Here is a 12,349-nt window from a genome sequence, read left to right on the forward strand (position 1 = left end):
TCTTCAATATCTTCTTTGTCTTCAAATCTTCTTAAGTCTTCAATAAAAACCTGCACACAATCACTTGAATCTCTTGTGATCAATCACGCACAGAACGGAGTCTGCTAACAATGGATTATCACAAGATCGTCTTTAGAACTAACAACAGTCTAAAGATCCCTGTCGAAACTCTGAACTACTTTGAGTGAATATTATACCGGAAGAGAATATTCTCAAGAATAAACAAACTAGGTGCAATTAGATTTCATTCACCGTTAGTCAATCAAATTAATCGAAAACAAAAGATAAACCGCAATTATCTAGTTTCCCACCAACGGTACACGCTAGAGCTTCTCAATCCCAAAGAAGACTTTAAACTGAGCGGCCGTAAGATATTTCTCCTAATTAGGTTACTCTCCTCTCCGAATAGGCGGTTACACCAGTAACAACAACAAAATAGGAAGTCTGTTGTTACGAAGAATTAGTTTGCTAGAAAGGCAAACTTCAAGTATTTATAGACAAGTAAGTTTGGACACCAAGGAATTTCCAAAACCGAAAATATTCTCAAGATATTCATTAAAACACAAATTCGGTTTTCATAATTCCTGGAAATGCTCTGTCCAAAAATAACGATCGAAATCTCTCGGAAAATCTAATTAGTAAATGCACATTACTAATTCAGGAATTTCCATACAAAATGAAATTAATAACCTTAATTGAAAGATTCTTAACTTACTTATGTTTCGATCCTGGGATTCTCTTCCCTTAGCCGATAAGGAATATCTTTGAAAAATTAAAGAAATAAACATTCATAGCACGTGTTCAAAGTTTGTCGACATCTTTACTTTGTAAGTTCTCTTTCACACTTACAACCTTGAAACCGATTTGCCACACTTCCAAACAAGTTAGAATTGGTTCATATGACTTTCAAGAACTATGTGATTGATCAAACCAACATTCAATCACAATCATGGGTTTAACGGTTCTACCAAAACAAGTTTCGGTTCTACCTCCATGTGAGTACTGTGCATAGTCACACTAGCTTTCCAAAATTCGGTTGACTAGGTACTAGGATTGGTTCCCCACATATATATGGTATCTAACTTATATGTGTTGCACATGTCCATAGGATTGGTTCCCCTTTTCCTAAAAACGTGTTGCACATGTCCATAGAATCGGTTCCCCTTTCTGCTATAAACCTTATTGCACCCCATACAAGGATCGATTCCCCTTGTGATGTACTGCACCTCTTACTAGGATCGGTTCCCCTCTCCCAAAATTGGTCAGACACATAAACCCGATCATACCACAGGTGATTACTTCAGATTGGTTTTACTAATAAAAGTTATACCAATACATAAGTCAGGCCTTTGTGAATAGTTCTACCAAGAACATACCAAGTTGTGAGCGGTTATACTCTATCACACATATTGGTTGTTCATAAGATATGCAATGAATAACAAAACCAATAACACCTTTCAATTTCCTTTTCGGTCCACAAACAAGTTTATGAACTTACTTCCTTAGAACACATGTAAACATTGTTCCCTAGGATGAAATCCTCACCTCATACCCATACATAATCACAATAACATTCAAATGATTATGGCGATGTCTTATCTACAAAGTTTAATGGTTAAGAAATAAACCTCGTATTGTATTCCTTAATATTATGTCTATTTAGAGTTCAAATATGCTTCGCAGTTATGTTTTCAATATGCACGACTTGAAAGATACGTTAGGGAATGAAACAGTTCAAGTCAAATATCACTAACCTCAAGTGTAAGGATGATTGTTGTCGTTGTAGATCCTTGCTTCTTCACATCTTCAAGACTTCGCAACACTTGTAATGTCTCATATCTTAATACTTTTAAGCTAACCTATACGAAGTTGACTCTAGTACATAATCAAGCGACTCTTAACATGAGTTTTGATTCACTAAAATATGACAGCCAAACTTGACATACCAACGCTTGGTGGGTTCAACCGAGCAATGCTCTAACAATCTCCCCCTTTTTCAATTTAGTGAAAAAACTCTTACATCATATGGATAAACAAATTACAAGAATTTATTACAATCCGTTTGATTCCCGATTCAACAGCACAGTAAAACTGCTTACATTCAATCCTGGAAAATGCCGTTGTTGACATTATAATAACAAAGCAAATACTCCCCCTAAGGAAGATAGGTAGATATTCAATCCGCACATCTTTGTTATACCACTTTATATGACATGTTACTCCCCCTTAGTCTGTGCTTTAACTCTTTCGTTAGATAAACATTCAAGTACCAATGTTCTTTTCCTTAGCGATGCCAATCAATATAAAATCAATGCCATCATCACCGTTTACTCTATATATTTCTCCCCTTTTTTGTCACAAAAATGACAAAGAAACGCAAAAATAAAGGACAACACTAAATGATTCTTACAAATCTCATAATAGACTTGCAAACCTATAGATTTAGGCACGAGGGTTCCACACATCATGTTCTGATAACCAATATCAAAACCGAAACTACAAGTAGTCTTATTTTGATATATTACCAATGAAACAATTGTCCGAAATAATTTTTCCAATTTAGTTTAGCAAACCAAAAAAACAACTAAGCACCTTAGTCCCTTTGCTAAACCGATTGTTCAAAAACAACCGCTTAATTCGATAAGACCAAAATAAAGATAAACTCCATTTTTCTCATCAGGTTGTAATTATCCATAAACTTAGACCTTTCAATTTTAAACAAGACAAGTACTAGGTTAGTTAACTAGCATTTCTTGTTAAGGAATTCGATTAGACTTTGATAACCGAAACCTTACTTCGATAAGTCTAACTAAGATCAGAATTAACTTAGTTTCTCTTATCCGGAATCGAATTGGACTAAACAACTCATTCGTACACAAATTATTTCGTTAATCCATAAATAATTCATACAAACCAAAATAAATCAACTTGCATAATTATTCACCTCAACCGGAAGCAATTGAAACAACATAGACATTAAAAGCACTGCAATTGCACCGAAATTTTGTAATCCTAAACAATTGATACCATGCAAAAGCAAGATAACAATAGTTTTTCTTAACCGGAACCAATTGAATCACACATCCACACACACATCATGGAATAACCATCAATTGAACCGAAATTTTGTTAAGCAAAAGCAACAAATATATATAATATAAACTCAGCCTTTTTTAAACAGGAAAACAATTAACTAACAAGATTGTTACCTCAAATTTCGCATCCACTTCTCTAATATGATTGCATCTTCGTCCAGGGAGAAATGATATCGAAATATCACCACGTTGTCATCCTTATGCATAAACAAAAGAGTAACAACAACCCTCAACCTTTACCAGAGAAAGGTTGAAAACCGGTTTTAACAATTGCAAGCAAAAGTTGAAAACCGTCGAAACACATATACTTTTATGCTAAACCAAAACGATTCAACATATTGTGACTTTTTCACATATTGTTTCAATTAGAACCCCTCATGATCCTTTGATAAAGCCTACCAATATGGGCTAGAACTTAATGTTGGGTGCAATAATCAAAAACAAGGAAAAATCAAATAAGCAAAAGTTATTGATACTTAGATCCTTTATAATGGAAGTGATCGATTTGATGAAACGAACGAGCTCTCCAGATCTCCGCAACAGCAACAAGGCAAAACTTTGTAAAAACAGAGTGAGTCACGTGTTCAACATGTTGCCCTTAAGACAATAACGCCCGGCTACACTCAAGAGTGATGCTATAGCCCTCACAGGACGGATATCTCCAGGATAAAACACCCTACTACACCTACTACTAGCATATGTAGTAGATGCTCAACTTGAGCTTGGCAACTCCGAAAAAACCCTTAAGGAAAATCGCGAACGCATAAGAAAATAATATAAAATATTTTCTCTTGGGGGTTCCTCTAAAATATAGAGCAACCCATTTCCCATAGATTTTACAAAGTAGTGAATTTGTTTATATAATTGACAAATACAACTTAAAAAGATGAATTCCCCGATGTGGGACTAAAAAGCTTATATAGTCTCTTAAAACAACTAAAAAGTGGAAACTCCACGGTATGGGACTAATAAGTTTTTCATTCACAAAAGAAAACAATAAATTATAGTTTTTAATAAAACTTTAAAAATCGTATTTTATTAATCATTTTCCAACAATCCCCCACATGAATGAAAACTCAATAAAACACGAAAACACAGATAGATCTTGGTAAATCAATCACCCAATCTCACGACCCGAACTAACTGAACAAACATACAGATCGTCCATGTTGAAGTCATACTAGCCATTCCAACATCATCTTCCTCACACAATACTGTGTTGACCCCAGGGTCATACTATGGATTGCAAAAATCATATAGTATAGAGAACTTTCATCTTTAGTTTCTCACAAGTGAGACTAAAGGTTCCTTTCATCAAAGCGAAAGAGCATGAACTAATGAACCCGTAGTGACCCTTAGGTCCTAAGTTCCAGTAATACCAAAACCATCAAAACGAAAATCACATAAAAAACGCAGGAAATATAATTTTAGGCAGAGGTGTCCATGAGGTCTTGAACCTTTGCTTAGTGAGATATTACCGGAATTACTTTCTAGAGACAGTGAACTATGTCTTGAACTGCTAGCGTCTGATGTAATTCGCGATAACAACCACATATGATATCTCCAAGGTTGCTGCCAAGCTCGTGTCGTTTTTCCAATTTGGCCCTGGACATATCCTTTCTCAGAATGTTTTAGAGAATCAAAGCTCATATTCTCATAGGAAGGGCCCCACTTCCTCATTCAGATAGGTGAGTTTCCATAAAGAGTGTTACTGCTACACCCCACTTCAATCTTAAATTGAAACTATAGAACTCATTAAGACTTCTTAAAAGTCATCCTTCACATGGCAAGTTTAATTTATGAGCTTAAGCCCCATCCCCCTCGATGCATTTCTAACCATCTCTTTGGATAAACCTTTCGTCAAAGGTTGTGCGATATTCTCCTTGGACTTTATCCAATCAATGGAAATAACGCTGATTGAGATTAGTTATTTTTAGCTTTAGCTATTATAGCTTGGCTAACACAATGTATAGATATAGCTGGCACAGGCCTATGCCATAGAGGAATGTTTTCTAAAAAACATCTTAGGCACTCGACCCCCTCTCGTGCTTTATCTAACGCAATACTCTAAGATTCCATAATGAATTGAGCAATATATGTTTGTCTGAAAATCTTCCAAAAACAAACCCTCTTGCTAGAGTGAAAACATATCCACTCGTAGACTTAGACTCGTCTGAGTCAACTATCCAGTTTGCATCACAAAGTCCCTCAAGGACAACAAGATACCTTTCATAAATCAAACAAAAGGTAATAAAGTATTTTAGGTACCATAATACTCTATTAAGTGCATCCAAATGCTCTTGCTCTGGACTACAAGTATATCTACTTAACTTACTCACAATATAGGCAATGTCTGGACTCTTACAGTTCATTAAATTCATCAAACATCCTATAACTCTTGAGTATTCAAGTGAAGATACTCCATTACACTTATTTTTCTCGAGTCTACAAGAAGAATCGTATGGAGTACACGCAGGCTTACAATCAGGCTGATTGTATCTCATAAGCACAAATTCAACATAATGAGAATGACTAAGACTAATCCTCATCCCTAAGATTACATCAAAAGGGCCTAAGTCTTTCAAGTCAACGTCCTCATTCAGTGCATGTTCTTAGTGGAATTAATCACATCTATGTTTGTATCAAGTATAAGCATACCATCAACATACAAGCATAAAATCACACAGACATCCTTAACAAGTTACTTGTAAATATACTTGTTAGATTCATTAACTTATATCCACTATACATTATCACATGATCAAATTTTCCATGTCACTGTTTACGTGCTTATTTTAGAATCCATATAAAGATTTGTTCAACTTACAAACTTTTTCTTCATAACATTTCACTACAAAGTACTCATCAGGTTGGTATATATAAATTTCTTTATATAATTTACGGTTTTAGAAAAGTTGTCTTAACATCCATCTGATGTATCTTCAATTTGTTTATGGCAGCAATATCAATTAGCATCTCAACAGAAGTAATTCTCGTCACAAGTGAATAAGAATCAAGAAAATCTACACCTTCTTTTAGTTTATAGCCTTTAGCTACCAACTTAGCCTAATATTTTTACATAGTTCCATCTACCTAACGTTTCCTCTTAGAAACTCATTTACACCCCATGGTCAAGTCTGGTTCCGACGGACTGAGTCCGTTTCACTAAATGAAGCTTCTTACCATAATGGAGTTTCGGTAGATGTCAAGGATTCTTTACAAGTGTGGGTCTCAGACTAAGCTAGGCATGGTATGAAGTCGGTTTCATAAGAAGTCTCAAGTCTAATTGTTTTACTTCTCTTAGACTCAACATCAACTTCATCTTCCTTTAAAATAAGTTATGACTATTTAAAAATAAATCTAGGGGATCAACAACACATCTCTAATGAGGTACAGGTTTAGAATAAACATGTTCAAAGAACTCAACATCCCTAGATTCCGTAATAATATTCACACCAAAGTCAGAAAAAATCAGAACACACAACCAAAAATCTATATGTAGAAGTATATTCAGCATACCTATATGAAGACACAATCAACATTTTTGGTTTCTATCTAGTTCTTTTAGGAAGAGGAATGACAATGTTAGTTAAAAACGCCCACACTTTGACGCATTCATAAGAAGGTCATCTACCTTTCCGTAAATTATATGGAGTTTCATCTGATCCTTAAAAGGGTACTGTATTCAAGATATACTAGTTAAGAGGAATGCCTCCCCCCACAAGGCCGCAGGTAATCCTGAACTAATCAACATGGCAATTATCATCTCCTTAAGGATACAATTGTTATGTTCAAGGCTTCTAATTGGTTTCCAACTTCAAGTTTGTACATCTTAAGGCTTATAAGGCATCATCCTTATCCCTAAGCAAGTATACCGGATAGTACCTCGTACAATCATCTACGAAATTTATAAACCATCTTTTACCACAGTGGTTTTGGGTTGAACTCATGTCAACTAGGCCTAACTAAATTAATTCTAAAGGCTTAGAATTACTCTGAATATTTGTGCTAAAAGGTTTTATAGCATATTTTGATTCTTCACAGATTTCACTTTTGTGTTCAAAATCCAAACTAAATTTGGGTACGCAGCCTATGCTAGCCAGTTACGCATTGACTTATAAGTTTACGGTTCCAAGTCTACCACGTAAAACAATCAATCACACAAAGAAAGCACAAAAATCAACTATGTTCACCTCATCAATTTTTCCGTTAAGATTATATAGACCCAAAGTCCTATAACTCTTGCTTAAAAAATCATTGCCTAGTTACAACAAGTTTTCCAGATTCAATTAAGATCTTAAATCTTTTTCCATCTAAAACAGAACAAGATACGAGATTCTCGCATATGCTCGGAACATGAAAACTTCATTCAATGTGAGAATATTACAGATATGAGCTTCTGCTCGACCTTTTCCTTTTATACAACCTATATTGCAGATGAGTTACTCAAAAAGAGTTTCTCGACATCCCCTATCCTCTAATAGGAGGTGAACAGATCTCTGTTTCAACAAACATTCTTGGTGGCTCAGGAGTCCACCTACTGATCTCTCACATTGGTTATTAAAATAACTTCCTACATCATGCCACTGAACTCGTTCTAGTTTGTTTCAACTAAATTAGCATTAACTTTGTACTTATTAGGGTTTTTATGTTGTCTAGAATTTACTGCCGCGTGGCCAGGAATTTTACAAACACAACAATCACCCTTAATTAAATTAATGCCGGATTCAGTTTTACGAAACATACCTTTCTTCTTTCTTTTTTTTTAATAAGAAAGAAATTTAATTAATAGACTTTAATGTATGATTACATTTAGCTCTTCTCTAATTAGAGATTTTAGCCAAGAATGGAAATTTTCACTCCAATGCTGATCAATTCTAGAAGTCCTAGCTCTCTTTGCTAAGCTATTTGCTACCTCATTTGATTCTCGGTGTACAAAAGAACATTTCTAATCTTTAAAACCTACTAATAAACTTCTACAATCTTGAATAATATTATTATTAGTCCATCTGACCTTGCCCACACTTCCATTTATTGCATCAACTACATTTAGACAGACTCCCTCCAAATGCAGTTTTTCCACAGCAGAAGCTTTTGCCCACTTGATTGCTGCCAGTGCTGCTAAAGACTCAGCTTCCTCCTCATCTTGAGCTAGACCTGAGATTGATTGAGATCCTCTGCATTGCCCTGTATGAATAAACATTGTCATTCCTATACCCATATGTTTAGTTTCTTTCATAAAAGCACCATCAAAGTTTATCTTGTGATAGCTAATTTCTGGCAATTGCCAGGGTATCACATTTCTATTTTGTCTAACTGTATTACTCACATTTCTATTCAGTTAACTCTTTATTGACTTGAGTCACCAATTTGGCTGCCTGCACTGTACCATTATCAAATTGCATCTCAGCTTCCAAATCTGCCAGATTGCAAAGCTGACAAATTGAACATAATTATCTTGTTCAGATCTTAAAGCATTAGTGCTTTGAAACCAGCTAGTAATCCACTCCTGCAGATTAGTATTAACTATATCTCCTGCAATATTAGCATCTAGAGCAAACCACAATCTTTTAGTAACTTCACACTCCATAAACAGATGATTAGCAGTTTCAATATCATGCTGACAAAAGGGACATTCACTAGGAACAGATGGCATGTACCTGCCAATCTTACTTCTCACTGGGACACAGTCGTTAATACATTTCCATAAAAAGTGTCTTACTTTTTGTGGAAGATTAAGCCTCCAAAGGGCTTTCCAAGGGAAAGTACTATTACCATACACATTCATATCATGTAAAATACAGTTATAAGCCGATTTGACAGTAAACTGTCCATTCTGAGTTGGTTTCCACCTGAGGGTATCTTTACCAAATTGTGAGACTCTTATTTTACAGATATCAGCTACAGTTTCATTAACAAAAGACAATTCAAGGTGTCTACCTTCCATTCCCCTGTTCCCTGCACAAGTAATTGGTTAACAGTTTTCATGCCATTAGAAGCTAAGTTACTAGGCAGTAAATTTTCCCTATATGACACCCATTTGTCCTTCCAAATTTCAATATGAGTATTATCCCCTATTTCCCAACAGTAGCGTCTCCTAATCAGATCAAGACCCCTACAAATACCTTTCCACACCCAATAGACAGACTCAGTTCTAACAACATGGAGAGGATTAGAATCATGAAAATACTTATGACACAAAATTTGGACCCATAAAGCATCTGGTTCAGTTAACATCCTCCAAGCCAATTTAGATAACATGGCAGTGTTAAGGTATTCTGTTTTCCTAATATTGAGGCCCCCAAGTTCAATGGGCTTAGCAACATTATCCCAACCCAACAAATTACCTCCCTTAGCAGAACCTTTCTTGTTCCAAAAGAATTTTCTTTGTATAAAATCTAACTTATTGGTCATATTTTTGGCATGGGAAAAACAGATAAGTGGTGTGAAGTTAAAGTACCTAGTGTAGAATTTATAAGGACAGTTCTCCCTGGTTGATTTATGCACTTACCCTGCCATGTGTCCAATCTTTTTCACAAGAATCTCCTAAATGCTTGAAAGATTCCATTTTGTTTTTCTGGAAAAGTAAGGGAACTCCTAGATACTTATCAGCTAATCCTAAGTTTTTAATCTTAAGGATAGAGAGAATCTGATTTTTGTTTCTAGGTTCAGTTTTAGGACTAAAAGTTATTCCTGACTTTTCAAAGTTTATTACCTGACCAGAAAACTTACTGAATTTATCAAGCATAGCTTCTAAGTTCCTAGATCCCTTAACATTGGCCCTGGTAAACACAAGACAATCATCAGCAAAAAAACAAATGGCTAACTGAAGGGCTGGAAGTAGTGACTTTTATACCTTGGATGTCATTTTTCCTCTCTGCATCAATACGCATTTTAGATAAAACATCCATACATATTATGAAAAAATAAGGAGACAAAGGGTCCCCCTGTCTGAGACCCCTTGTTGGGTAATACACTTCACCAGGACAGTCATTTAACAATATAGAAGTTGAAACTGTAGAAACACATTGCTCAATGAGATTACACCAGTGATCATGGAAACCAAGTTTTTTTGGAATATCAATCAAGAATTTCCACTCTTTTCTATCAAAAGCCTTAGAACGTCTAGTTTGATAGCCATAAGACCTGATTTAGTTCTATTCTTCCTCATAGTGTGAACTAGCTCATGAGAAATAATAATGTTATCTGGTATTTGTCTTGAGGATAGAAAAGCAGCTTGATATGGGCTGATGAATTTGTCCATGACAGTTTTGAGTCTACTAGCTAAAAGTTTAGAGATTATCTTATAACTAACATTACTTAAACTGATGGGCCTAAAATCTGCAGCAGTCTTAGGAGCATGATTCTTAGGTATAAGGGAAACAAAATTATGGTTCATTTGCTTAAGAATATGCCCAGAATGAAAGAAACTTTTAACCATAGAAACTGTATCAGGTCCAACTGTCTCCCACATTTGTTGATAGAAACCAGGTGGATAACCATCTGGCCCAGGACTAGTCCATGGTTTCATTTTCCATACAATGGACTTAATATCCTCATCAGTAGGATGATGAATTAGGAATTCATTTTCCTCAGCAGTAATGCATGGCATAAGAACATCAAGAAAACTATTATCAGATGGAGGATTAGAAGTTTTACTCATCTTACTAAGGTGGTTTCTAAGTTCAGTAGCTATCATGCCTTTATCAGTTAACCATATTCCAATGTTGCTTTTCAGATAATCTATTTGAGTTTTTCTTTTCCTATATTTTACTTTATCATGATCTTAGTATTTTTATCATCAAACTTCAGAGTATTCTCCCTAGACCTTTGCATATAGTAATCTTGTCTCACATTGTACCAATATTTCAAAGACTCTTCTAGTCCATCTTTCAACAAAGAATTATCAAAATCATGCATACTATTGGATATGTCATCTAATTGCCTCTGAATATCATTTATATGGGTTTGAAAATTCCCAAAAGAGTTCATGTTTCATTGCCTTAAAGCTACTTTAACATTATGCAAGCATTTAGAATGTTTATAAGCCTTGGACCCATTTTCACTAGTTTTCCAGTTATCAGATATTAACTCCTTACAGCTAGAGTCATTAAACCAGCATCTATTAAACCTTAAAGGTCTCCTAGAATTATTGTCCTCCCTAGAAGTGACAAGGAGTATATGAACATGATCACTAGCTAGGCTAATCAGATGATAGATAATAGCATTAGGAAAAAAGTCAGACCAAGTTTGGTTAACAAGGGCTCTATCAAGTCTTTCAAGAATTAGTGAATCACCAGACCTATGATTACTCCATGTAAAAGGGTTTACTATGAAAGATAGGTCAAAAAGTCCTAGATTATCTGGATGATTTTTAACATTATCCAACTGACTTTGAGGAACTAAATTGCCACCAACTTTTTCCTCTTGTATCATAATAAAATTCAAGTCCCTAAGGACTATCCAGGGACAATCATATCTACTTTCTAGATTGTCCAAATAATCCCATTATCTATCCCATCCTACATCATCTAAGGCACCATACATGAAATTCAGTAAAGTGTAACCACTTCTGGGATCCATATTCGCTAACACGGTAATGAAATTAATGTTCATATCTACCAAATCAATATGAATCCCATCTTTCCACAAAACAAACAAACCCCCTGAGGCACCTACAGAATTGACATAAAGATAGTTCATATAATTATAGAATTTAGTGAATTTTTCTATTTTCAGTTTCATGGTTTTAGTTTCACTCAAGAAGACAATGTCGGGATCATTAGACCTAATCAATTCTCTAAGATGATTTCTTGTGTGTTTGTTACCAAAACCCTGGACATTCCAGGACAAGACTTTCATTTTTTGACTCTCTAGGTTAAAATCAGGACAAAACCTAAAATTTAAAACCAAATTAAACACACAATTTTTATCAACCCAAAAATTCCAGCGACAAACAAGAGGAACAAGCAATTGAATTTGAGAGATAGACAGAAAGCTGAAATTTTTAAAAGAAAGGATATTAGTGCAAACCTGTTTTGCAGCGCTCAGCCGCATTCCAGTATTGACTGAGTGATAGGTTTCTTCACTCCTTCCTCCATTTTCAACATCTACCATATTCAGGTCTTCCCCATTGTAAGTGACCGCTTGATTGTCCATATGATAAACTCCATCACTCTGAGAAGCTAGATTTCCTTCATTCATCTCTTGGTTTCCATCCAGAAGAACATAATTATCTTCTATCGAGTCATCTC

General features: G+C 35.1%; 1 protein-coding gene across 1 annotated transcript; it reads right to left on the reverse strand.

Annotated features, from left to right (window-relative positions):
* Positions 1 to 11,090: 11,090 nt before the first annotated feature.
* On the reverse strand, positions 11,091 to 11,531 carry LOC113360117. Its single transcript, XM_026603662.1, has one exon. It carries the CDS (start codon positions 11,529 to 11,531, stop codon positions 11,091 to 11,093), a length of 441 nt encoding a protein of 146 aa, XP_026459447.1.
* Between the last annotated feature and the right edge of the window lie 818 nt (positions 11,532 to 12,349).

The sequence above is a fragment of the Papaver somniferum genome, chromosome 3 (assembly GCF_003573695.1).
Source record: "Papaver somniferum cultivar HN1 chromosome 3, ASM357369v1, whole genome shotgun sequence".
In the NCBI taxonomy this organism is placed as follows: Eukaryota; Viridiplantae; Streptophyta; class Magnoliopsida; order Ranunculales; family Papaveraceae; genus Papaver; species Papaver somniferum.

What these genes read in the sequence shown, in the direction of transcription:
- LOC113360117 (XM_026603662.1), bottom strand. Translation starts at nt 11,531, where the DNA reads ATGATACAAGAGGAAAAAGTTGGTGGCAATTTAGTTCCTCAAAGTCAG.